This window comes from Dermacentor albipictus, chromosome 6, assembly GCF_038994185.2.
Source record: "Dermacentor albipictus isolate Rhodes 1998 colony chromosome 6, USDA_Dalb.pri_finalv2, whole genome shotgun sequence".
NCBI classification, from domain to species: domain Eukaryota; kingdom Metazoa; phylum Arthropoda; class Arachnida; order Ixodida; family Ixodidae; genus Dermacentor; species Dermacentor albipictus.
This window is the reverse complement of record NC_091826.1, coordinates 110,355,839-110,382,224: the sequence shown is the minus strand read 5'-3', so window position 1 is coordinate 110,382,224 and position 26,386 is coordinate 110,355,839. Positions and strand designations below refer to the sequence as shown.

General features: G+C 46.1%; 1 protein-coding gene across 1 annotated transcript in view; it reads left to right on the top strand.

Annotated features, from left to right (window-relative positions):
• The window catches only part of LOC139047086 (uncharacterized), an 80,697-nt gene that overhangs the window by 20,132 nt on the left and 34,179 nt on the right, over positions 1-26,386 (top strand). Inside the window, exons 3-8 of the mRNA XM_070521043.1 lie at positions 4,868-5,053; positions 11,733-11,955; positions 15,482-15,638; positions 18,425-18,546; positions 23,716-23,860; positions 25,968-26,180. Coding sequence (XP_070377144.1) covers positions 4,868-5,053; positions 11,733-11,955; positions 15,482-15,638; positions 18,425-18,546; positions 23,716-23,860; positions 25,968-26,180 — 1,046 coding nt within the window. The remainder of the gene's footprint in view (positions 1-4,867; positions 5,054-11,732; positions 11,956-15,481; positions 15,639-18,424; positions 18,547-23,715; positions 23,861-25,967; positions 26,181-26,386) is intronic.

Genomic DNA, 26,386 nt, shown 5'->3' with positions numbered 1-26,386 from the left:
TTGAAGGTTATCAGCGGCGGCAGATACAAAGATTTCGTGAGACGAGATAACCTGTGCATTCGTGTGAGCTGTGTTGTCCATCCCTAGAGTTGGAGGCCGCGTCATCTCAATTTTTGGAGACGCGTTGAAGCTGTAGAGGCAGCACGAAGTGTTCACTGACCGCTGCTGCCGTTCTTCATCACGTCAGGGTCCAGGCAGCGAGTGTCCGTGGTCATCGAGTGACATCTGTTCACGTCTGCCTGTACGACCATCGCACTATGGCCGGTGTAACGCACAATTTTTCCATCGCAGTTTCACTCTGAACGCGAAGCATCGATGCGATAGCAACTTAATCGACAGCTATGCGAAGTAAGAACACTTGTTTTAACGGTCGTATAAAATTATAAGCTATTGTTTACGAAGTTATTAAGCATGACGTCACGCGCGTGCCGGGAACACAACACATCTCCGTTGACCGCAGAAACTCGCTGACGAAACACTGGAGTGTGGAAGCACGGCAGCAGCAGCGAGCGGATTTACCTTCGTGCTGCCTCGAGCTCTCGCAATAAAAAGAGATTGGAATAGTTTAACGTTGTACTGTCACATGCTTGCAAATTTTGTTAATAAATGAACGTTTACTACAATTACCCATAACCTTATTTTGTGTAGCTGTGTCACTATATATATATATATATATATATATATATATATATATATATATGCGTATCAGATAACGACGCACAAGCTTTCCACTGCTGTTCCTGAAGTCGAACTGACTGCACGCAGGTACTGTGGGACCAGAGCAGTAAGTATAGCGGGTTTGCGCTCGTGCATCCTAACGTTCCCATTGCCCTGAAATCTTAGCAGCACGCAACGAAGGTCGGATGGCTGCCGTTATCTCCGTCGGCAGCCACAGCAAATCGTCGGCAGCCTTTTATATGTGCCGTGAAATCCGTTCCTGTTAGCCGGCAGAAATCAAGCACGATGTTTTTCTACAGCGAAGCAGCGTACCTGACGGACTAGTATGAGTGAGTGCTACATGAGAGAAAAAGGAGCAATTACGCGCACTCTGATACACGTAAAATACCGTAGCACTTCCGCGAACACGAAATCGTTATCGGTAATACTAAGACAGAGCTGATTTTACGCGTAGGCGTAGATCGGCGAGCTGTGAAATCGGCGAGCTTACGTTTGAAGCCGCGAAGGAAGCGAGCTCCGGAGGAGGAAGGCGCCTGGAGGTGGAGGAGAGAGTCGCCAGGCTCGCCTCCTTTCTCTGTTTGCTTGGACGCCGCAGTGCTCACCGTGCATGCTGCAAGATTTTAGGACGATCCCACCGCTGCCACCAGTTGTCAGGATTGGGGGCTCAATCCCATCGCTCGTAACTCGTTGTCAAGATTGGAGTCCGGCATGAATTCGAAGGTAGCTGGCCCATGCCGTCATCCAACTTATCCACGCTGAGGACGTTGATGAAGGGAAGGACTGCTTCTCATAGAGAACGAGGAATAAGGGTTTATTTATAGTATTTACATGCAGTTCATCAGTCTAGCATGACTGCTAGAGAAAGTACGTCAGTCTAACACGACTGCTTGAGAGAGTGTCTCAGTCCAACATGACTGCTTAAGAAAGTGTCTCGAGCATCCGCACAACAGCGGTTTGTAAACACTCGGTCCCCCTTGAATTCCAAGGGGACGGAAACGTTCGTACAGTCATTGTAAACACGTCGCCTCTCTCCGGGAAGGCTTACACACACACTCGCACACACACACGCACAGGTTCACGGTCCGGTCCGGAACCGACGTCACGCGAATTTCGTAGAACTCGGAGCTGACCCACGCAGCGCGGCCGGGTAGCCATTCTCTTGCGTCTTGGTCGACGCGTGGGAAGGAGCATCAGTAGACGTTCCCGCGTGCACACTCCCCCGCTCGCGGCCGACCCGGGTAGGCGGTGTCGTGTTGCGCACAAAGCCTGCTTCGTCGAACTCATTCGGTCACAACGGCGACGAGGTTAGAGCGTAACGCCAGGGAAAGTTGCCACCCCTGTCGGAAGTGGCTGACAAAACTTCCACCTTAGCTGGGCCGTTCTTAACAATGCACGCGGCACCTCTTCTTTGCATCTGCAGCAATGTGCGCTTGCCCTGTTATTTCACTGTTAGTAAAGTTGGTACAACAACTGTTAAAAAAAGCGCGCCAAGCATTGGACGCCGTGAATCTTCCTAAAGCTGACGGCTCTAAATACTGGCTCGCAAAAGTTAAGGCGTCTTTGAAAAAAGCGCGCCAAACATTGGACGCCGTGAATCTTCCTAAAGCTGACGGCTCTAAATACTGGCTCTCAAAATTAAGGCGTCTTTGCTACACAATCTTAACGAAGTTGTATCGTAATCTCTGAAAAAAGGAGCATGTTCGCGGATAGCATACGTTTGCGCATAACCCACGTTCGCGAAGTGAGACGTCACTGCAACACTGTTTGAGTAATTAGTACCGAAAACTCAGGGAAACTATAGATCTTAACTTGCAAAGTGGCAATAACTATAATTGATCTCAACTTGCAAAGTGGCAATAGCTATAATTGATCATGAAATGCACTGTTACATTGCAAACCCTGTGAGGTTTTTAGCAGCAGTATTTGACCATGGGGTGTCTCAGCAGGTTAATGTCGAGCAGGCATGCAATATGTTGTGAACAGCAATTTTGCGGTTGTATGACACAAGTGTTATGCGACTGCCTCTGCAAAGTGTCTAATTAAAATACATTTTGTGATTCTTCGCCAGCGGGCCTTACTCGCGCTTCCTGATTTCCGTTACTGCTGCGAACTTTGGCGAACGAAAATGTCCTTATCTTTGAATTCATCGTATTTTATAACCTGGTAACAGTTCTCGCTGAAGTACCTGCTACCTGGGGCCGGCCGCATCCATAATACTACATCTTCTTCCTGGATTTGGGTCATTGTTATTATTATGTCGAGTTATTTTCCCGGTTCTATCTGAGTCTCTTTTTTTTAAATTTTGCCTGAGCGTATTTCTTGACACAAACTGCGGCTGCATTCCGGGCTAAGAGAGCGACGTGTCGTCCATTGTAGCGCGATGTTGACCCACGCCACGCAGACGACTTGCTCTCAGACGTGGGTGGGCCGATGCTGAAGAAAGTGTGCCTGCACACTACCTCACACGCATTCTGTGTAGTGCGCCGACATAAGTTCAGGCAGAGGCGCGGCTTGCTCAGAGGAATGGTGTTTGTAACGCAAAGTGTCGCAATGATGATAACTAACCAATAGTTAGTAACCTGCCTGTCTAGACTCGTGAAGTGTACGGCTTCTTGCAATGACCTTGCAAGTGCTCAAATTCTAATCTCTTTTTTGATCTGAAGAAGTTTCTAATTCTTTGCGTGTAAATGATTCATTTGGAAGAGGAAGCCTCAAATAAATAATAAAGTTATAGTGACGTTTCACTCCGTGAATGTAGGTTCCGCGCAAGCGTAAGGACGCCGCGCGCATACACACCGAGCACCACGGCGTCGAAGCACAAATGGAAAGGACACAAACGTGGCGATTCTCTTCTCCACCTCCAGGCGTATATCGCTATACGTGCAGAGTGCCTCGATGTCTTTCTCGCCTGCCGCTCCGTGCAGGGTAGGGACAATCGCAGCGTCTACTACGGCATTGGGCACGCGAATGGCGGATACACACGAGCGCCGGCAACGCGTCCTAGATGGCGCTCGCCAAAGGCTGCAACGACGTCCACCATTCGCGTGCTCAACGCCGTAGTAGATGGCACCGTTGTCTGCACTTTGTACGGAGCAGCGGGCGAGGAGGACATCGAGGCACCCAAATGCAAAGAAGAGGCGCATCGAAGATGCACAGCGAGCACGGCGGCGTCGAAGCACAAAGGAAAAGGGCGCAAACGCTGCGATTCTCTTTTCCTCCAGGCCCCTTTCTCCTCAGGTGCTCGCGTCCCTCGCCATCTACGCTCACGCATACTATCACTGCACGAGAGTCCACCATTAAAATTTTAATAGAAAATGTTTTATTTCAATGTATGTACAGCTAAGGTTCAGATCGATGTATACAGAACAAGGCATAAAGATAAAAATAGTAAGCAAAAACTGGTACCATTGCATAGGTCATGATAGTTCCGCGTTTCCCCGAACAGACAAAAAGGGAAGCTTTATCATTTGTACTGTGCGTGAAGTGGTATGCACATTGAAAGGAAGCAAGGAACTCTTTTTCTGTAATAAAGTAAAAGCGGCTAAGGCCAAAGTTTTCATCAATCAACACAAATCGTTCGAAAGGAAAACGAAGCTTAGTGTGCTTCCTGTAACTGGCCTAGAATGTTGGCACAATATATGATTTTTTCGAGGACTCTTGTATTAATAGTAATAATTACGCTTTGTTCACAAAAGTTCCGGCTGGTCTCTGCGGTAAAGCTATTAAAAAGAAGAAACATGGTAAGACGTCTATAAGTTTGCTTAAAAGGCAACGACTAATGCATCTGTGGCAGGAAAAGAAGCTTGGAAATCGAGAAAAATTATATGCATTGTTTTAACATATGCGCTCGTGCTTAAAGCTTAAATGTTAGCGATTTGGGTAGTTGTGTTTTTTTTTTCCTCCGGATTGCTAACCTGCAACATAATGAAAGTACAGTAGTGAAAGAAACAAAACACGCAGCAAAAATTAAAGGCGCCCCGTATAAACCACCTACATAAAGCATGCCCAAGTCGGGAGGAGAATGAAAAAAAAGACTGTATGTGAGAAATAAGACAACTTATTGAGTTTGTGTTGTGATGGTGTTTGCATACAGCGCACTTAAAATTAGGAATCATTTCAAAACCTTAGTTTATTTTACAGAAATGTTTTATAATTAAACAAACGTGCACTAAATCTTTTTCTCACGCAGCGACAACGACGACCACCACAGCATCAAAGGCAAAGACAACAAAGAAGACGACAACAAGGAAGACGACAACGAAGGCAACGACAACAAAGGCGACGACAACAAGGAAGACGACAACAAGGAAGACGACAACAAGGAAGCCGACAACAAAGAGGACGACAACAAAGAGGACGACAACGACAACGACGCGTATGCTTAGGGTGATTCTGTATTACGTTGACTTTCGTGAAATTTATAAGAACCACAACCAGTGGAAAAAAATAAAGCGCCTCCGCCATTTGTTTTTCTTCATCAGGATGAGTATCTGACGCACAATCCTATTAAGGGCAGTTTAAAAATAGCGGTTCACGCACGCACAAAAATTATTGAACGTTACTTAAAGGCAAGACGAAGCATACATGTTGTCGTTGCTCTATACATATATCGATCATGACGGATTCCTTAGTGAATATGGAAGTTAACAAGAAAATGTGGAAATATTTAATGATTGAACATTCGTCAGCGATATGCTAAATTTCGGGTATTTCGATATCCGTTGCATGATCATATTGACTGTAACGATAGCTCTTGCTGAATCGGCGGCGACAAAAACCACGTTGTTGTGACTAGCTAAAATCGCGCACCTGGGAAGATTAGCTGCGCAGCAACTGTGCCGTCGTTAACATATATATATATATATATATATATATATATATATATATATATATATATATATATATATATATATATATATATATATATATATATATATATACATATATATATATACTTATAATACAGGTCACGTAACTCCCGAATGAGGGTGGGGGATGGAGTGTGCTACTACAATTCAATGGAAAATATACAAGGAGAGAACTCTAACAAAGCACCAGAATATCAAGTATTTACCGCGATATCGAACTATAGGTGGCACTACCGTCGCCGCGTTAGTGTGCATAGGCCTTCAACGGCGCGCATTGACATGTGTGCGCGTGGGCATTCCACTGTGAACAATTCGGCCCGATTTTCAGCTAATGAAACCCGCTGACTGTACTGTGCTGGTCCCATATTGCCCTCCAGCGCCACATTTTTTTTTTTTTTTTTGCACGAAATCCGCACAGAATTTCCATTTACGCGAAAGAAGCGCGTACTCTCGTTCAAAGGGGGACTGGCACTCAACAACGCAGTCTTTGTTTCGGCACTTTCCCGGGGCTTTTTGTGTATGTTCGGCTTGGATTCCGCCTAGTCTGTTAATATAGTTGCGTCAGTTATTAATAGTGCATTCTGTGACAATCTTGCACTGTATAAAAAAAGAGTGTGTATTGCTGTAAAACAAAGGTAAAGTAGCAAGTTAATGCGCGCTCTACACCACCAACTGATGCGCGTTCTACAGCTTGTATTCCTTTTTTTTTTTATTCGCTGTGAAATGCAAACAGTTAATGAGTTCAATTAGGCAAGCTAGGCCACTGTGAAAGTACGTTAGTATAGGCTCATCAGGTCCCTTCAGACGAGATTATTTTTATCGTACTTGCACTGTTTCACGCACGACAGCGATGTGACAAAGTTGCAATTACTTTTTGAGCTAATATCGTTCGCTAGTTTTACTTCAGCTAATAGCGGCCCTTGTCTTGCATCAAGCTAATAAAGTGTATGACGCGGTATGACAATGAATGCACGCTTAAGGCGCTTTTTTATTCTACTGCTTTGAGTGATGTTCACGCCACTCCGTTCATGTTTCGTGGCAACACAGAGTTTGCGGAGCGAACGACAAATCGTGACGAGTGACTTTTTTAGCACGGTATTCACGTCTCGCTGCAGCGACTTCACTTAATTAAACCAACGTACGATTCTTTTGTGATGTTCTCGAAAAACGACGCCATAATAAAAGTGATGTTATTGTGGCGAGCGCAGGGTGCGACAATCACACATCGCGCGCTCGACACGGGCGTTGACTGATGTTTTAAAAAAAAATTGTGGGGTTTTACGTGCCGAAACCACTTTCTGTTTATGAGGCACGCCGTAGTGGAGGACTTCGGAAATTTCGACCACCTGTCTTACTGCAGCGCAATGACGACATCGCAATGCTAAATACTTTTCAAAACCGCTGAACATCGTAGGGCAGCAGACTGCGCTACAGCCACGGAAGAAACGGCCTTTAAACCTATTCACGCTGATACAAGCACATGTAAACACGTAGGGGAGGGAGGAAAGACAAAAGCAGAAGGCAGAGAGGTTAACCATAATAACCTTCGGTTGGCAGCCCTACTCCGGGGGAATGGGAAAGGGGAAAACAAAGATGACAGGGAGAGAGAGGAGGGAAGGAAAGAAGGACATTAGCGGTGAGCTCGCTCACGCGTGTGGTCTAATAGAAATTGCCCTAATGGTCACAGACATTCACACAAGTCCGTCGTCCTCAAGAAGCACAAAAGCGCCTTCACCGCTTTATGGGACGACGAGCGACGGGGGTGGTGTTCCAGCAGCACCTGCACAGAAAGCGGCCGATTTTCCTGTTTTTGGAGAGCGTTAGCAAGTTGTTGTCTTTCTGGGGCATGTCGTAGACAGTGGCAAAGCAGGTGGTGTATATTTTCTTTGATGCCGCAGACCTCGCTGTAGATAAATTGTATATAGCATTGTATATAGCATATATAGCATAGCACATAACATTAATTTGGTGGAGGTGGACGTTCCCCGTACCAATCATGGAGCTTCGCAGCGGTCGCAACGGCGACAGTGCAACTTCGGCTTCTGCTGGCGGCACTTCATCTACGCAACCGTTTCCGCCTGCAGCCCCGACCTACTTAGCCGTTTTCTCCCCTCGGGATCCTGGTGTTTTCAACGAAGTCGGCAGTCCTGATATTGACACTGGCTCCGCCTATACGAACGTGTCCGCACCAGTGACAGGTTGGATGCGGCTATTATGCTTGCCAACGTTCTTTTCTACCTCGACGGAGCTCCACTTGCATGGTTCCAGACTCACGAAGAGGAGATCTCGAGCTGGGATCTCTTCCAAGAGAAGCTCCGCGACCTCTCTGGTAATCCGTTCGGTCGCCAAGTCACTGCCAAAAAAGCCCTTGCCACACGTGTACAGACGTCGACCGAGTCCTACGTGTCGTACATTCTTGACGTCTTGGCCCTTTGTGCCAAGGCTAACCCGACCATGTCTGAGGACGATCAGGTTAATCACGTCCTCAAAGGCATCGCTGACGACGCCTTCAATTTGCTGGTGTTTACGAACGTCACCAGCATCGATACCATCCTCAAGGAGTGCCGCCATCTCGAGCATGCTAAAAGCCGCCGGGTATCCCAGCACATCACCCGACTTCCCAACACAGCTACTACGTCATCCTGTGATGACCTCTTCCACCAGCCGTCCCGATGTGACAACTTGGCCCGCATCATTCGTCGTGAGGTCGAAGCGGCACAACCGGCGGCCCCTTCATTCCCGTCACCTGAACATTCTCCGGTGACAATCTCCTTGATCCAGGCCGTCGTCTGTCAGGAGTTGTCCAACGTCGACCTGCAATCCATTCGTTCCAAACGCTCGGAACCTCTTTCTCCACGCACGTCCCCACCGCGTTGTTCTTACTCCTCTTACGGACAGCGCAACCCCTCCTAATGGTGAACCGTGGACGACAAGCCGATCTGTTTTAACTGCCGACGCACTGGACATGTCGCTCGCCACTGCAGCAGCCGCTGGACTTCTCCGACGCGCTATTCTTCTGATTACCACCCTCGCCCCCCTAGCGCATCCTTTTCCTTCGCCCCTTCTATGCCCGCTCCATCATCTGACCCTGCGATCCCTTTGACACGACCCCATTACTCCCGCTCGCCTTCTCCCTCCCGTCGTCAATCTCGTTCGCCCCCGTGACGCCGTGCTCCTTCTCCGACCTACTCGCTGCGCCCCCGACCGGAAAACTAGACAGTGCAGCTTCTGTGGGTGAAGCTGCAAACGACATTGGCACGAAATCCTCGCTTCTGCTTACCCTCGAACAAGAATCTTTTGGACGTTCTCGTCGACAATGTTCCCGTGCGCGCGTCGATTGACACCGGGGCGCATGTGTCCATTACGAGTGCTGCTCTTCGCCGTCGGCTCAAGAAAGTTCTGTCGCCTGCCCCAAACCGAGTTGTACAAGTCGCCGACGGAGGGACTGTCGCTATTGTTGGCATGTGCTCTGCCCGACTCACCATTGCTGACAGACACACCGTCGTTCTCTTCACCGTCATCGAGCATTGCCCTCACGAACTCATTCTCGGTCTGGATTTCCTTGCCAATCACTCTGCCCTGATTGACTGTTCGGCCGGCTCACTTTGCCTTGACTTGCCTCTTCTTGCCGACCCTGTGGACCCGCCTCCAAGCTGTTTGAGCTGCATGGATTTTATTCGCCTACCGCCCCACTCTGACACACGTCGACTTGTTGTACTGACCAGCTGTACCTAACGGTAATTACGTGGTCGCACCAATTCCAGCAGTTACACGTGGTGTTACCGTGCCGCACACTGTGCTGACAATTACTGGCAACCGCACCTGCCTTCCCCTTGTCAATTTCGCGCTAACCGCGCAAGTTCCGCCTCAGTGGATTTCATTGGCTATAATTCGCGCTGTGCAGGATTATAAGGTCGAGCCATTCAGAGTGGAAGATCGTCACTGGAAGATCATTATATATATATATATATATATATATACATACATGCGCACTCTTCCAAGCTGTCCCATCCCCTCTCCAGCTCTCATGCCGGCTTCCCAGGCTTCCCAAATTTAACAGACATTGCTTTTTCCCTTTGACACTTCTAATACTAACGCATTACATATATGTAAACCGTGCGACACTCCTCACACACATGCAGGATGTTTCAATGAACGCTTTCGATTTTCATTTTTATTTTAACCCGCCGTGGTTACTCAATGGCTATAGTGTTAGGCTGCTGAGCACGAGTTCGCGGGATGGAATCCCGGCCACGGCGGCCGCACTTCGATGGGGGCGAAAACACACGTGTACTTAGATTTATGTGCACGTTAAAACATTCCAGGTTGTCGAAATTTCCGGAGTCCTCCCCTACGGCGTGCCTCATAACCAGAAAGTGGTTTTGGCACGTAAAACCCCATAAATTTTTATTTTAGAACTTGCCTCTGGCAGATGGCACAATTACAGTCTATGAGTTGGTCTACTCGAAGAGGCGGACATTACTTGCACAAAAAAAAATGAATTACATAATCGACTAATCAACAAAAACAAATTATGTTTTTAACTAATTACCTTGCGGAGTATATCGAAATTTACAAATTCTAGCCACCGAGAGTGCAAGGCGTATCGACTTTAAAATAAATGTGTAGATTACACCATTTACGAGACATGCGCTGTCAAAATGGCTGTGAAAATGCCCTGTCGTTCCACTTACTTTCTTAACAAAACGTCGTTTTATGCATGGAACCACAAAAGTAACTGGAACGCCAATGCATTTGAGCGCATCGTTTGGGAAATATTATCTCTAAACAGTTGTCATCCTGCGAATTCATTCCAAGCGAATCCGCCTCCCCGGCTTGAATTTCTAAATTGCAATATGTTCCATGAGGTGAGTAGCTGAAAATTTGATTATTGAATTTTTTGTTAATTAGGCGATAGACCAGCTCATGCACTACAATTGTGCAATCTGCCACATGCAATTAAAAAAAAAGGAAGTGTTAGCTGAAACACCGGATATTTCGAAAACTTCGCATCTTTCACAATATATCACATCTTTCTACAACTTAAAAAAAAAACGAGCTCCTTTCGGCCCGTTAATGCACTCGGCGCTTGGGGTAGTTTGGTTCCTATACCGGCACTCCGAATGGTTTTTCGCCAATGCAGCTGCCTCTCCACAATGAAGCTGGAGAAAGCCTGGCCTTAGCCGTACGTTCAGCTGCTCCCTGCGCAATCGGAGGGACCACGTGACCTGAAATGTGTGTCCGTCGCTCTCGCAGCTAGACGAGGAAAGCGCCTCCAAGTGCTCCAAGGTCGTGCGCGGTGCTTTGAAAAAGCCAGCGAATGTGTCATTGTTCGTTGGCCGGGAAACGCTTGTATAAATTGTTAATGCGCGGAGCCAGTATAGTATTTACACAATGTCGTCATCAACACCGGAACTAAACATTCACGTGTGCGCGGCACACAGCTTACACATCCTCTCAAAGTAAGCCCTGTCTTGAGACATATTGTTTGAACGTGCAATGACCGAATGGAGAAAAACAAAAATGTAGGCATGAATTACTTTACCTACTACAGTTGACTAGCTGACAGGATCTGTGTTTACATTAAAGGCGCATAGTGACAACGTAAGGTTATGTACATTTAAGAAAAGCACTGGTATTAGGTATATTTTGGTGAATTAATAAATATATTTTGTGTCATTGAAAATAGATGTCGGAAAACAGCACTTTACTGCCGCCTGTCCTCCTGCAAGTCAGTATTTGTTGAGGCCTGAAAGTGCTTACGGATCCGGCACGTTTGTCGCGGCTTAATTGCCGTCATCACCGATTGTTGACTTTCCTTAGGAAGTTTACGTTTTAAGTTAGTCACTAATCCATTTTCATTCGTCAATATTAGGAACATTGGCTGGAAATGGAAACAGTACTTCGCGTACTCCTTTTAGCGACATAAAAAAAATCTAAGTTTTCATCGGCCCATCGCGAGCATCGCCTCACGTCGGCAGAGCTTCGACCGCAAAGTGCGGAAGGGCGTGCATCCAATACCATCTCATTACCGATGACTCCATTCAAAAGCACATTGCATGTAGTTATTGCCCAGGACAATAGTTTCCTATAAATCGTTGTAGTGCTCCTTAGAGCACTCCCGTTGATGCTACGTGAGGTGCCCTCCATGTTTGTGCTTGCTCTACTCGTGCCTTGCGCGTACAGAGCGGCCCATCCCACCGTACTCGCTGGCGTGCACGTATGGGCCGGACATCAAGGCGAGTTCCCGGTTCCCCGAGGACGGCGTGTGCGACTACACCTTCCTGGAGCAGATGCCCGCCTCGCGTGCCAAGGACTTTGGCGGGCCGTACCCGTCCGAAGTGCAGCACTTCATCAACACCGCGGCGCGGCACACGAAGACCGAGTACGGCGTCGCCTTCGATTACAAGTGAGCCTGGCCTTGGGGAGCGACGACCTGCCCCCCCTTTTTATTTTGTTAAAGGCCAGTTCCACGGCCTCACATATTCAGGAGGAGAGTAAGCAGACTGAAAAACGATAAAAAACGCCGTGGAGAAATGGATGGTAGGCGAGGACACAACTAGACAACGCTAAGCTAGGCAAGCAGAGTAGGGACAAGTAGTGGGAATAGGGCGAGTGGGAATACGTTCATGACCCGTCAGGGCGACAGCTAGACGAAGACGAATAAATGCGATCGCAGACGCTAGATCCAAGCGATAAGATTTACACGTGGACTCTGCTGTAAGTCAGGCATAGCACAGCACAGTCTAGAGAACCAATTCTGATTAAAGGCTCACATCTGCTTTTCCTATGTTGTATTTTTAAGTGGGGCCCAACTTCGTCGATTTCTAAGCCTTTGCGTTCTGAGCTCAGGACACGACCAGTCAAACAGCAGAGAGAAACGGCATTGTTGCGCTCTTATTTATTGATGAAATAAAACCGATAAGGTAAGCCTACACGTACTGCTGTTGTGCGAGGCAAGTGAGCCTGACAATAGATCCGGTGAAAACGATGTTCGAGGAAAAAGGAAAGGAGGAGCCGGGAGCAATACCTCAAAAAAAAGGAAAGTTTCTGCGCTCGGGGGTGACGTGTATCAGTTGCAGAGCTGGAGCGTTCTGCTGTGATAAATAATAAATACACAAATGGAAAAGCACGTGGTGTCCGTGCAAGCCCGCGAGAACGATGGTAAGCACAAATGTTGCATGTTGCAAGGATGAAAGATGAAATTCAATGTTTTTTTTGGCTTATGCGCCATTTGTCCGCAGCTCAGAAGTTAGAAATTGCAGAAGAGTCTAAATAGATTGAAACTACGCTATGATACCGCCTTGTACGAGAGAAGTATATTCCGACTGTATTTTTACCCAATAACAACTTCATTCCTTTTCTCACCACTATAGTTTGCTCTGAAGCAATCAGTGACATTGAATTAAACAATGAAGGCATTTTTAACCTGGTGTTAAAGTTGGATACCAAGAAATGCACCGGTCCGGACGAGATACACAATGCATTCTTGGTTCGCTACTCTTTGTGGTCATCAAGATACCTGACGGTCATATATTCAACAAATCTTTATCATCTGTCACTGTTCCTTCCTCGTAGAATTTAGCTAAAATGCTTACTCTTTATAAATGAGGAGATAAGCAGTTTTTGTCGAACAACAGACTGATTTAAATAACATCGCAGTCATGCAAAATATTAAAACATATTCATAAACACATAGTGATTTTCCTGTAATCAAAGAATCTGCTATCAAACATACATCATGGGCTTAGGTGTGGTTTTAATACGCAAACACAGTTATTTCAGTTTACGCATAACATTTTCCTTAACTTTAATGTTGGCAACAAGGTTGACGCCATCTTTATAGACTTCTCTAAAGTATTTGACAGGGTATTACATTCTAAACTCCGTGCAAAATTCAGCGCTGTACTAAATAATTCGCAGCTAGTTCACTGGATTCCAAGATTTCTTTGAGTATGTCTCTTACAGCTCGACCGAGTCTACTGCTGTTGATGTGACATCTGGAGTGCCCCAAGACTCCGTTCTTGGGCTACTGCTTTATTTAATCTAAATAAATTATTTGACTGTTAACACCTCTTCTGACATTCGTCTTTACGCTGATGATTGTGTTTGATATTGACACGTGCACTTATATTTATCGGCCGACACGTTTCACCGCCTAACAGATCTTATCGCACAGCGCGGGACGCGCCTGCATGTATCCGAAGTTTCTGGAAAGTTATGGATGCTTCTATCCGCTGTCTGTTGTCACCGAACCTTATGTTATCTGATTTCATCACCTGACGCGAATGGTGTAGAACTTTGTGGAAGGCACGCGGGTCCCAACGATTAGTCTGGAACACTCGACGACTGTTCTTTAAAAGCCGACGCGCTTGACCCGTTGACCAGATATTCGACGATCGCCGACCGTGTTCGCCGCTATCGTTGTCCTATAAGTGTAGCCTGTTTTTGTGGGCGCAGGTTCGCCCAATAAAAGTTAGTTTTGTTTTTCACAGTATTGCTACTGTGTTCTTGAACGTCACCACCACGTGACAATATGAAATTTTAAACTGTTCTACTCATCACTGCCGCCTCCAGGAGTAATTTTCTAGATTTTGCACTTAGTGCACACCTGGCTAATAGCATTAAATTTGATAAAACCGTCCGTGTGTCCTTCTGTAAAAAACTTCTCTTTTTGCATTACTCCTTCGATAACCACGCTTTGTGTAGAGTATCTGAGTAAAAATATCTCGGTGTCATTTTTGCGTATAACATGTCATGGTCTAATCACGTTGATTGCATAATTTATAACAAAACACTAAAAATGTGGCTTCCTACGTCGTACACTATCCAAAAGATAATAAGCTGTTACTAAATAAATCGTTAATCCATCCTCTTATTGACTACGCATCTGTCGTTTGAAATCCTTATAAGCAGTGTGAGATTAACGCGCTAGGAACAATTCAGAAAGAAAGCTGTAAGATATATATGTCACCCTTATGATCGTGACTTTCCACCCTTTTCTGCACATCGTTCCTTGAATTTAACTTCGGTCTACTGACGTCGCCGCATAGCATTATTAGATTTCTTGCACATCATCTTCAATTCTTCCGTTACACTTTTAAAAAACTATGCTAACCTCGTGGCAAAGTCATCGACGAGACGACACCACAACTCAAACCTGAGGCCTACTTTGCACGCACTAATATGTTGACATTCAGCTTTTTCCTTCCTTGCATAGAAGACTGGAATTCCTTACTTGGCTCTATTCTCTCATGCCCATCCCGAAGTTTTGTATCTGCCATCCAAGATGTATGGTCTTTGCACATCGCCCTCATCATTGTATCGTATTTTACGGTGTACAATTTCCATCTGTTAATCCTCGCCTGCTACAGCCCTCATTGCGCTACAGTATGTACAAACAAACAGAAAGGGAACATGAAATAAACTACGCCATCTGAGCAGTGTCAACTGATCTCGAAAATTAAAATGCCTCCCATCTAAATCTGTAGCGCTGGAAGAATTGACCGGAGGTCACTAGGCCATTTCAGGCGCCTCCACTACAGGTTACCACTAAAAGACGTATAGCTTCCTCACTTTGAGGATTCACTGACCCCGTTGTCTTGTCTTCCTCTTCAACGAAGAAACTTGGCTGGGTGCTATTTTGCCCCGATCGCAGAGATCAGGAAGTTCTGTTTACAGCGTGAATATTTCGAACGCATAGGAAACACTCTGTGTCGAATTGAATTTCTTTGGGTAGGTTATTCTACGCTCTTGGCTCGAATACCGTTTGATATTTGTCATTGCATCCAAATATTACTGCTGCCCTCTCCGGTCGTTACTTAATGAGGGTAATTCGGCCGAGGAGGTGCATGCGTGTTGTCTTTGTGCCTCCTGAAGCCCGTGAAAGAATTCGTTTTTCACGTGCATTTTTTTTTACATTTTCAATCCAACAGAACACGTAGCCGCACGGCTGCGGCGTCGAAGGACTCCTCCATGAAAGGTCATTTGCACAAGTTGTTTACGAAGAGAATTTTCCATTACGGCTACATCAACACCGACACCTACCAATTCGACAAAGGAGGGATGGTTGAGTCACTGCACATACTAAAGGTATGTATATGAGCTTTTCGCAAAACAAAAGTGAGAAAAAAAAGTTTGCTTGAGTGTAAACTGGAAGCGCGTGATTTGTCTTCACGGTTGCAAATAGGGATGTGCGAATATTCGAAAGTTCCCAATAACTAATCAAATAGTGCCGTATTTGATTCGGTCTTCGAATCGAAAAGTCAGTATTCTCAAATGTTAATGTTTTTGTAATACTTTTCAAAAATCTCAAAACGGCAACTGCGCCCAAACAAATATAACATCGGAAAAAAGTACGGCAAGTCCCCCCCCCCGCCTCCGCCAAGGGCATAGTATAGACATAGAACAAGTGGACTTCCATATTGGAGCAGGCTGCGCGTGACTTGGGTAGCCATACTTTACCAGCTGTGCCGCGGTCATTCGCGCTCTGGTCATCGAAGCAACCACTTGTTTGGGTCTCATGCTCTATTTGTGCTTTTAATAAACAATGCTGCATAAGGCACTGTGTCATGGAAACTTGATAAGTTTTAAGAATACCGGGATGTGAACGTGCGATATTATATGCCATAATGGCTGTTCATTATTCCGAAATTATTCTATTCGGTCTTGATCATTGCTATTCCGCACCCCTAGTAGCAAACGATAGCTATATATACATATATACCTTAATGTTTGCAGCATTTGCTGCCATTTGGTACCATGCGACTGGAGCGTGGTTGATTATGACGAATGTGGTGTCTGTGGCGGAAGGGCCAAATATGGTCAAATAGGTTCATGGCCGTGTGGTTACGTACGTGTGTTGCGCTTGAGTGATTGAAAATTATTCTCTCTTAGCGCTTAAATATAGCCTGTTTGACCGTGCGGCCAAAGGGTGGAACTATAACGAAAAGTTTTTTAAAAGAAGACTGCTTCAAGAGAATGGCAGGCAAAATGAAAATCCTTACATTGAAATGAACAGGCAATACCATGGATTACAAATCATAGTGCAATAATGCTCTGTCGATGCGCTTTTGCAGTTGTATAATTGCTAAATTCCCGCTGTCCGATTTCTTGTCCGAGGAGCAGCGATAAGGACCTTCTTTCACCAGTGATGATACTGCATCTACGGTGCGTTGTGACGGAGTAATTCTAGCGCAAAATTATTAAAGCGATAAGCTGCTTAGAATTTTCGCGTCGATGGGCAGTTGCTTCTGCCATGCATTCCCATCAGAATATCAACTTGGAAGCATAGAAACATGGGAGTTTTTCAGGCAATCACACACACTACGTTGATTACTAGGCAGGCTTGTATGCTCTTTTTTATGTGTTCTGACGCTTAAAGTTTACTGTTCCTGGTGACACATGTCATTGGGGCGCTATTCATAAAACAAGACCAGAGTAGTGTAAATATTCCTTTCGTTATTATCGATACCTTTCCGATCAAAGACTACTCACGACAAGTCATTCCTTGTGAAAAAGTAGTCAGAGTACCATTCAGACCTCTGCATTAGCCTTAAAATATAAACAAGTGAAAATAATTATTTACATAACTACTGCCCTTCTTACACTACAATGTATTTCTTGATCGGCCGGATTTTAGGCCACCGTCGTTCACGACAATAGTCAGTGTGACAATGGGACAACCACCGCGACTGTGACCAATCGCGGATGGTATTTTCGCAAGTATTTTGTGAATACCTACAAGTGTTTTACGCATTACTTAAACAGGCGTGCTATGCAATGGTATTTGCACGGCTTTCTTTATCGGCGCTCATTGAAAAGGCTGGCGCGTGAAATAATCACCAAATAAGAAGCCACATTATACAGAGTGCGTCAGCTAAATTTAGCTAAAGTTTAAATATACGCCGATACACTTTACTGGGATGTGACCAAATGCATTTTGTTGGTTGTTCCAGAAAACAAGGCACACGATTTTTGTATGAATAGATAAGTAACCGTGCTTGTAGCAGGGTGATGCCTACCATATCTAGTTAATTTCTTAGAGTAACCTGTAGACCAACCTTGTCCAGATTTACAAGGGCGACTCTCGGTTCTCTTCCGCTAAATTCCCTGAACGTCATGATGGACCTATTTTTGTGCAGTATTTATCTCTCCACCAAAAGAGTTGGGGCTAGCCTCTCGCGACAAGAAAGAATGTGCAAGGAAAGCTATTACACACATGAGTCATATTTGGCTAACCCCGTCAGCTGGGTAGCGCGAAGATACAGCATCTGCAGCAACCCCACGTTTAACATGAAAGAAAAAAAAAGCATTCTGGCAGAAACAATCTCACGATGAGCGTCGATGTTAATGCGGTTGATTATCATTCGAATAATGCAGCGACACAGCGTCGCCGTCATCGAAACGCATCACGTAGGAAGCGTGTATCGCAGCCGAGCTCCTAGCTCTCTGGTGCTTTACCCTGCACATGGTGCGCCATCTGGTGACGCCGTCGCGAACTCCGCGCGATGCCTCCGAGATTCGCGGCTCGCCGGTGTGCGCAAGAACTGTTTCCTCGCTGGCCTCTCATTCGTGACGCAGCGCGCTATGTTGTCGGATTCCTGCGCTTGAAAATTTTCTATGGCGTGGTTTTGATTCCTCCCAGCACCAAAGTATTTGACGTTCTTATTCTTTCTTTCGTAGAAAACTGCCTGAATAACGTTTGATAAGGACACCATACATATACGTATCGAAAATTGAGTTAAGTTTCCCATAGAATGCTAATCGCAATAGAAAAATCCGGATAGACTTGCTCAGTTACACCTGCTGACTTATGGGCAGCACTAAAGGTAGTCCAACAGCGCTGACTGATTTTCGTAAAAATGAATAATTCTCAGCGGTTCACGAGTTACTTGGAAGACCGGAAGACCCCTGAGCGCCCGATCTACACCGTAATGGCGTCGGCATGGAGTCAGTTCTATGATGAAATCTCGGCTTCGAACGTGGCAGAGGCGTTCAGGTAAGCGAGCTTACTTTTTTGCATATAACAAGACTTTAGGTCAGTGTACGAAGATAATGCAAGAATGAACAAAAAATGTTTTTAGCCAGTGAAGCCTTTTCATCACATATCCACACTTCTAGTTGCGCCAGGGCCTCACTCAAATTGTAATCTGCATCGTGGCCCTTTGTAAGATGCAGGTGCACGCCTTAAGACTTCAGCATTTAGTTTTTCCCATTATTTGTTTTTGTCAAGTAAACTAGGAATATTAATCAAGTGAACGTGAAAGTTCCAACTCCTTGGGACACTTCTGTGGCGTTGCTGTAAAATTTGCAGAATTTCAGATCGAGGTTACGGAATTTTTTTGCACTTAATAATGAAAAAGTTGGCACTGCAATTGCTCAACCACTATGATAATGATGAGAAATACAGCAACTTGGAATGCATTAGTAGACTGCGCTGCAAATTTATTCCCACACCTAGAGTATTTTTATATCTTAATATGCGCAGTTCACTTTCCTCGCTCCTTCATATTTTTGCGATATTGCGCTTAGCTTTGCGGCCTCTTTCATGTATTCTCAATTAAGCATCTTAATTCATAGCTTTATATATGTGACGCTATTGCTGTTTTTGACATATTTATAGAGCTTGTGGTACAAAGCTGAATATACAAGAATGCATATAAAAAATGATAAACCGTGCCGATTCGGTTACTCTGAGTTTCAAGGTGTGTAAAACCCCGGAACATGCAAAGGCGGTTTTCAGGGCAGAGTAAAATACCACATTTGGGGTATTTGTATGGGGCATTGTTAGAAAATATTTTTGTAAAGAAATCACAAAAATCTTTTCGGTCTTTCTGCAGAAAATTTACAGACAATTTGCCACCGAGTCTGCAAAAGACGTACACACACTCTGCATACATATGACACGGCCTCTATCACCTCCCTGCTACGAAGGTGCATGTTTTTATTCTGCAAATACTGCATGAAGCATCTGTAGTCACAGGATGCAGAAAGTGTGCGGAAATTCTGCAGAACGTACACTGTAATCAGAAATAATTAGGACATATGATGAGAGTAAACTGCATGTCTTTTGGCGATTTCCCTCCTGCGAGTTGAGCTCTCTCGCATACACGGGAACAAAAAAAAAATGGGACCAACACTGCACATCCGCGACTCCCCATTGTAATACTTACATGTAAGACTGGACGACAATGTCAAACGTTGCGATCGGAACAAACAAACCAAGACAAATAATTACAATATACTCATGAGAAACGTGGATGACCACGCCACATTAACACTTGACAAGGGCCAAATGCGGAATTACAAAAGACATCCGGTAGCACACGTGAACTAGACACCGAACAAGGAGAAACCATAGGGGTGTAGATAGTCATAATTTGTGTATCTCATAACGGTCTCGTCAAAAGCTGTGTGACAGCATTAATTATGACCCCTGTTTGCGCTGACGAAATCTGTCTCTTAAAAATGCGCTTAAAGCGTAAATCAATACAGGACATAGGCTGTAGGCAGTTTCTTTTTTTTTCGTCTCGTTCCTGCAATCAAAGTAAGCGCGAACTTCCTTTTTCCTAAAAAGGTGATCAATTCTGAGGCTCTGCCTAAGCTGCACAATTTATTACAATATGTCGTGACTGAGTTGGCCGGTATGAAGCTGATATTTCGGTAAAAAAGTTTGGACACAAAATAAAAGAAGTTTGCAAGTCTGAACACTACCTCCGTCACACGGCATGTGTGATGTCATTCACAGTAAATGACATTCATACCGAATGTCATTGCAATCTTGCATTCCCTGTATACACAGGTATGCGAAATAGCATTCCCGAATGATGGCAATGTCTGTCGGCAGCTTGCGCACACGGGCACTTGGCAATAGGCATGCGTGCTTTCAGGTTGTGATTCGCCCTGCAAAAAGGTGGTCTTCCCGCGCTTTCAGCAGCGCACGCTTCTCGTCGTCAGTCCAGTGCGCTTTTTTGCTTCTCATTCTCCACTGACGAAGCTGCAGAGTTGGCTTCCGTAGTGGGCGGATAAGCTTTAGCGCGGCACCACTTTGAAAACAATGAGCAGAAATTACTCACTCTTGCTGTCAACTACCTGCTGATGATTACATCAGATATACCAGTGGTCTTCCAACCAGACGTTGCCACTCCCTCAACCTAAAGCCTTTCTTTGCACGTACTAACATGTTCCAACACAGTTATTTCCCGAGAGTTGTCGAGTGCTGAAATGAATTACCGGTTCTGTTCGTGAATTGACACTGCGTGATGCTGTAGAAGCACTAGTGCGATAAGATTGCTTCCCTTTGTTGTTGTTTTTTTCTATTGTCTATGGTGTTCAACTGCTTTTGTTTCTGTTATGTTTACTGTACTCCACTCCTGCAATAGCCCTGAGTAGGGCTGCAGTATTTGGAAATAAATAAATAAATAAATAAAATGAAAACAAAACAAATGAGCGTTTGCAAACATGGCCGACTGGAGGTCATATAGCGTACACTTGGAGACTTGGCAACAAGAATTTAGCTGCACACAAACTACTTCAACTATCGTGCTGTACGTCATAAAATTATTACAGCTCATAACACCAATTATGACAACCTTTGTTGTGACTACATTTCGTTTTAGCTTATCGATTTCGTAAATTTTTGCCAAGCCCCTGTAGTCAAGACTACATAAGTCGCCCTTGCGTGAGTTCGGGAAATTCGTTGAATGGGTGAATAGCGTTAGCTGCGAATCTCATTCAGCATGCCCTTGTAGAAGCAATAAAAATAGCATAGGGACGTAATCTCATTGGCCGCGAATGATATTACACGTGCCGTGTCACAGGGGTATGAAAGTTTTCTCACGTCAGCTGTGGCCTCTTCGTCCTTTATTTTCAATGCATAACGTTCAACCGTAGGAGATGGGCCTCAATCCAGTCGACCAGTGCCCTGACGCCGTGCGGATTCCCAGCGACATCAGGTCTCAACTGCACATCGCGCCCCTTCCCCGCAATATGCACCCCGCAAACAACGTCGGCAGACGTCGGGCCAGGGCTACAGCTCTACTCGAGCATGTCCGCAATAACCACATTCAGGCAAGCTTCGTGGATGCCGCGGCATTTGTCAAAGAAGGGGCATTCGCCATCTCCATCGTCGACTCCAATTCAAGGCTCGCTTGCTGCTCACTCACTCACTTGCTGCGCTACGGTACGCACTTCGAGGCCCGTGGTAGCCGAACAGGTTGCAATCGCGCTAGCTGTGCTCGATGGTCGCAGAGAGGCAATATATTGACACGTGTACTTATCTTTATCGCGCAACCACGTTTCGCCGCTTAACAACTGTAATCGCAGAGCGAGGGACGCGCCTGCATGTATCCGACGTTTCTGGAAAGTTATCGACGCTTCTATCCGCGTGTCTGTTGTCGCCGAACCTTGTGTTATCAGATTTTATGGCGTGACACGAATGGTGTAGAACTTTGTGGAAGACACGCGTGTCCCATCAGTTAATCTGGAACATTCGACGACTGATCTATAAAAGCCGACGCGCTTGACCCGCTGATCAGATTTTCGACGATCGCCGAGCGTGTTCGCCGCTTTCGTTGTGCTATAAGTGTATCCTGTTTTGTGGGCACAGCTTCGCCCAATAGAAGCTAGTTTTGTATTCCACCGTACTGCTTCTTTCTTCACCGTCACTACCACGTGACATCTGGTGGAGGTGCGGGGTATCGATCCCCGTACCTCTCGCGAGGTCGTGCCAGACGGCATTTCGCACTCACAGCGGCGCCGCGCACGATCTGAAGTGGTTCACGTGGTGCGCCTTAAACCATTTTACGGACGCTGATGAACTTCCTTAGTTTGTTGTTTTCTTTGCTACGAGTGCTTTTCTTTGTTACTTTCGTTTGTTTGCAGCATCGGGTCGATGCTTTTTAAGAGGGGGGTAATGACACGTGTACTTATCTTTATCGCGCAACCACGTTTCGCCGCTTAACAACTGTAATCGCAGAGCGAGGGACGCGCCTGCATGTATCCGACGTTCCTGGAAAGTTATCGACGCTTCTATCCGCGTGTCTGTTGTCGCCGAACCTTGTGTTATCAGATTTTATGGCGTGACACGAATGGTGTAGAACTTTGTGGAAGACACGCGTGTCCCATCAGTTAATCTGGAACATTCGACGACTGATCTATAAAAGCCGACGCGCTTGACCCGCTGATCAGATTTTCGACGATCGCCGAGCGTGTTCGCCGCTTTCGTTGTGCTATAAGTGTATCCTGTTTTGTGGGCACAGGTTCGCCCAATAAAAGCTAGTTTTGTATTCCACCGTACTGCTTCTTTCTTCACCGTCACTACCACGTGACAATATAGTGATTCCAAGGCAGCCATTAAGGCCTACCAAACGGGTATGGTCTCCCCCCAGGCCCTCCGCATTCTCCAAAGCGCCAAAAGTATCTCTCCGCATTCTCTCATTTGTTTTCTCGCTCACTTGGGGTCGATTGAGGGTTCCCCCTCTAACCCTAACGAGGGCGCACACGAGGCCGCGCGAGGACTCACTGACCGCGCCGCCTCAGCAGTGCCCCTGCTCCGCGGGGAACCCTTGCTTACGTTTAATGTAATCACCACACACTAGTCAAGACGGGCATTCCCCCTCCCGCACCTCGCCTTATGCAGGGCGCGGGCGGTTACCCTTCGACTTTTACAAGCCCGTGCGTACCCAAACCTTGCGGTTTTTCATGCCATATACCTTGAAAGATATCCCAGTGCGGGCTGCCCTGCCTGTGGACTAAGGGCAGCATTGGACCATGTGTTGTGGGAGTGTGAAGCCATCGGCTCCTCCTTCAGCGGCTTCTCCTTCAGCGGCTCCGCCATCGGCTCCTCCTTCAGCGCTCTTAGGCAGCCCCGAACTCAACGACCAAACCCTGGCCGTCCAGAGTGCCCGCGATCGGGCCGTCAAGCTCGGCTTGGCGGTTCCTACGTGGGACTAGCCGGGTGGCGCGGGGTCTCCCATGCGTCTTCTCTGGACCGAATTGAAGTTACTTCACCCAACGGTAGTTGACAAAATTAGTAACCAAACGTAACGATGTAGGTTTTTATACATGCTGATAATTGTGAGCATCAAGTGAACTTGATAAAGAAGTTGAATGCAGGATTCATCTAATGCTTCGCAGCTCACCACACTGTTTCAATTCTTTTTTTTAGGACCGTGCTTATGCCGGACCTATTCATCTCGAAAGCGCACCTATACGATCTGGACAGCTATGATAAGGAATGCAGAATTTTGCCAGCGAATCTACTGAGACAACCAGAGCATCTTCTGTTCAAGAACATTTACTTCTTCAACTTGGTGAGAAAGCTTCAATACCACATTCCCCTGTAGTATGGTCAGAATAAAGGCAGAATATCTGAAGTATAGAATCTGCGTAATAATAACTTAACAGTCTCTCGTAATGGCTACATGGATTTTGTAATAGAAACAGGAGCCGGATCCATAAATGCTACGCTTACCATCGAATCACTTTGTACTTCTTGTAGTGCATGAGTAGAGCAGGGACATCGTGAAGTTATTGTGACTTCTGCTATGACTTACAGCTCATGCGGCACACGGAAGCGTAGCCCTCGATATATGTTTTCGTTGTTGAGACTGTTCTTTCTTTTCTCTTTTGTTTTGCGGGGGGGGGGGGAGAGGCGCGCAGCTTCATACTAGGAGGATGACAAGGTCTGGCACGCTACGCAGTATTGATTCTCATGTGATCACCTGGGTAGCTCCTTCGGTATGACTGTTATACGCGTGAGCCTATATTGCCCCGTTTTTGCAGGTTCGCGATGCGGGTGTACGAAGCTCGGCGATAGAAGTTCCCACAACCCCAAGAATGAGGTGAGCCGCGCAGCTGTCACGGCGGGCGATCGATGGCGTAGATAAGAACAGGCAAGCGGCGCTGCGGATGACGTCATCGGCTCACCTGGCACTGCCAGGAGTGCATGGCTTCAGCGCTAGATACAATTCGCTGCTCGGAGAGGCGCATAGTCTCTTCTGCATCGGCGCTTGTAAAGAAAAAGAAAAGTTCAAAATAAAATTATAGGGATTTACGTGCCAAACACACGATCCGATTTTGATGAACGCCGTGGTGGGGGACTCCAGAAATTTTGACCACCAGGGGTTCCTTAACGTGCACCTAAATCTAAGTAGGCGGGTGTTTTCGCTTTCCCCTCTCCCATCGAAATGCGGGCCGCCGTGGCCGGGATTCGATCCCGTGACCTCGTGCTTAGCAGGTCAACACCATAGCCACAAGTGGAAAGAACAGTCGGTGCTCCATTGCTGTGAAGTAGTCTAAACGGAGCGGGTGCTTCTCATGATCTTGCAGCTGAACGATGAGCTTAGAAGGACTGACATGCAACGGCAGCGCCGTCTAGAAAGACTAGAACAACGTTAGTTTACCTACGCCGAAGTCGTCGCTTTGGTCGGAAGATGAAGAAGCACCACCAGCGGATCCTACTAAATGAGATGTGAAACAAAACAGTCGTTTAATAATTGAAGTAATTGTGCTATATTGAAGTGGGCTGAAAAATAACAGAAATATTTAGAGGAACAATAACATGAACAATAAGAGAATTATTAGATAAACAATGACAGCAGAAATGAGAGAAAGTACGCTCACGCTAAATGCGGGCTCACTTCGTGCAACGAAGGTCGTTTTTATTTATTATGCCCTTAAAAGCGTCATTGAAGAAGTGATATTTGCAGAGCCTCTGGCCTTATAATGTGACAACCGAGAAAGATGTCATAATTCGCGTGAATAAGCGCATTATGCAAAGGTGACCCAGCTGCGCTCTGTAAAAGCGAAGAAAATTTTTCTTATATGAATGCCCCGTTTGTACCGATACTATGTTTCTATAACGATGCATCCCGTTGTAGGCTTATGAATATGGGATTTCTATACTTCCCTCTCAAAGGTGGTGGCGTCTCCCCCGTTTTATGTATTGGCCGGTGCAGCTGTGGTTATATGGAGCTGTTGGACGCATGCCAGAAATCAAAACCATTAAAGAGGAGAGAAATGAAAAAAAAAGTACATTCCTGGGATCATAATGAGGCACGCCTTACTGGGGAACTGCGGATTAAACTACACCAGCTGGGGTTCTTTACTTTGCACCCAATGTGCCGAGCACGATCGTTATCCTTGCCGCATTCTGATCCCGTTGGGATGCGTCCATGCAGCCACGATGGAACCCGTGAGCCCAAGTTTGGCAGCGCAACGCCAACGCCACGGACCTATACCGCGCTGTGTTATATAAATGAAGTTTGGAGCTCGAGAATAACTGGGTCGAGTCTACTATAACTGCTTTGTCGATACCGACCACCATCGACTTTGCGTAGCAATGCGAGGGCGTGAATGATAACGCCTAATCACGTGACATCAACAACCTCTCTCTACACCGCGGCAACGCATGCGCAGTTTACTGCAATCAGGCACGCCGGCGACCTGGACAAGATGCGGAACAAGGGCGTGAAGACGGCGGCGCTGTCCGTTTCCGTGGGTCTGTACGGCCGCTGGTACCCCGTGGACACGGAGGCGGGTGAATACTCAAGGAGGCGGGTGAAGAACTACGCTCCTGGTGACGGCTGCAACCAGAAGGAAAATAGGCACCAGCTCGCTGGCATCGCCGAGGTACGTGTGCGCACCCGCAATTACACCGAAGTGCGAATCCTGGGTGCTTGGAAGGACGCGAATGTATTGTGTCCATTAAACGAATTCCGGTTGACTACATTGCCTAATGTTTTCACTGGCCGTGGCCTATCTATCTATCTATCTATCTATCTATCTATCTATCTATCTATCTATCTATCTATCTATCTATCTATCTATCTATCTAT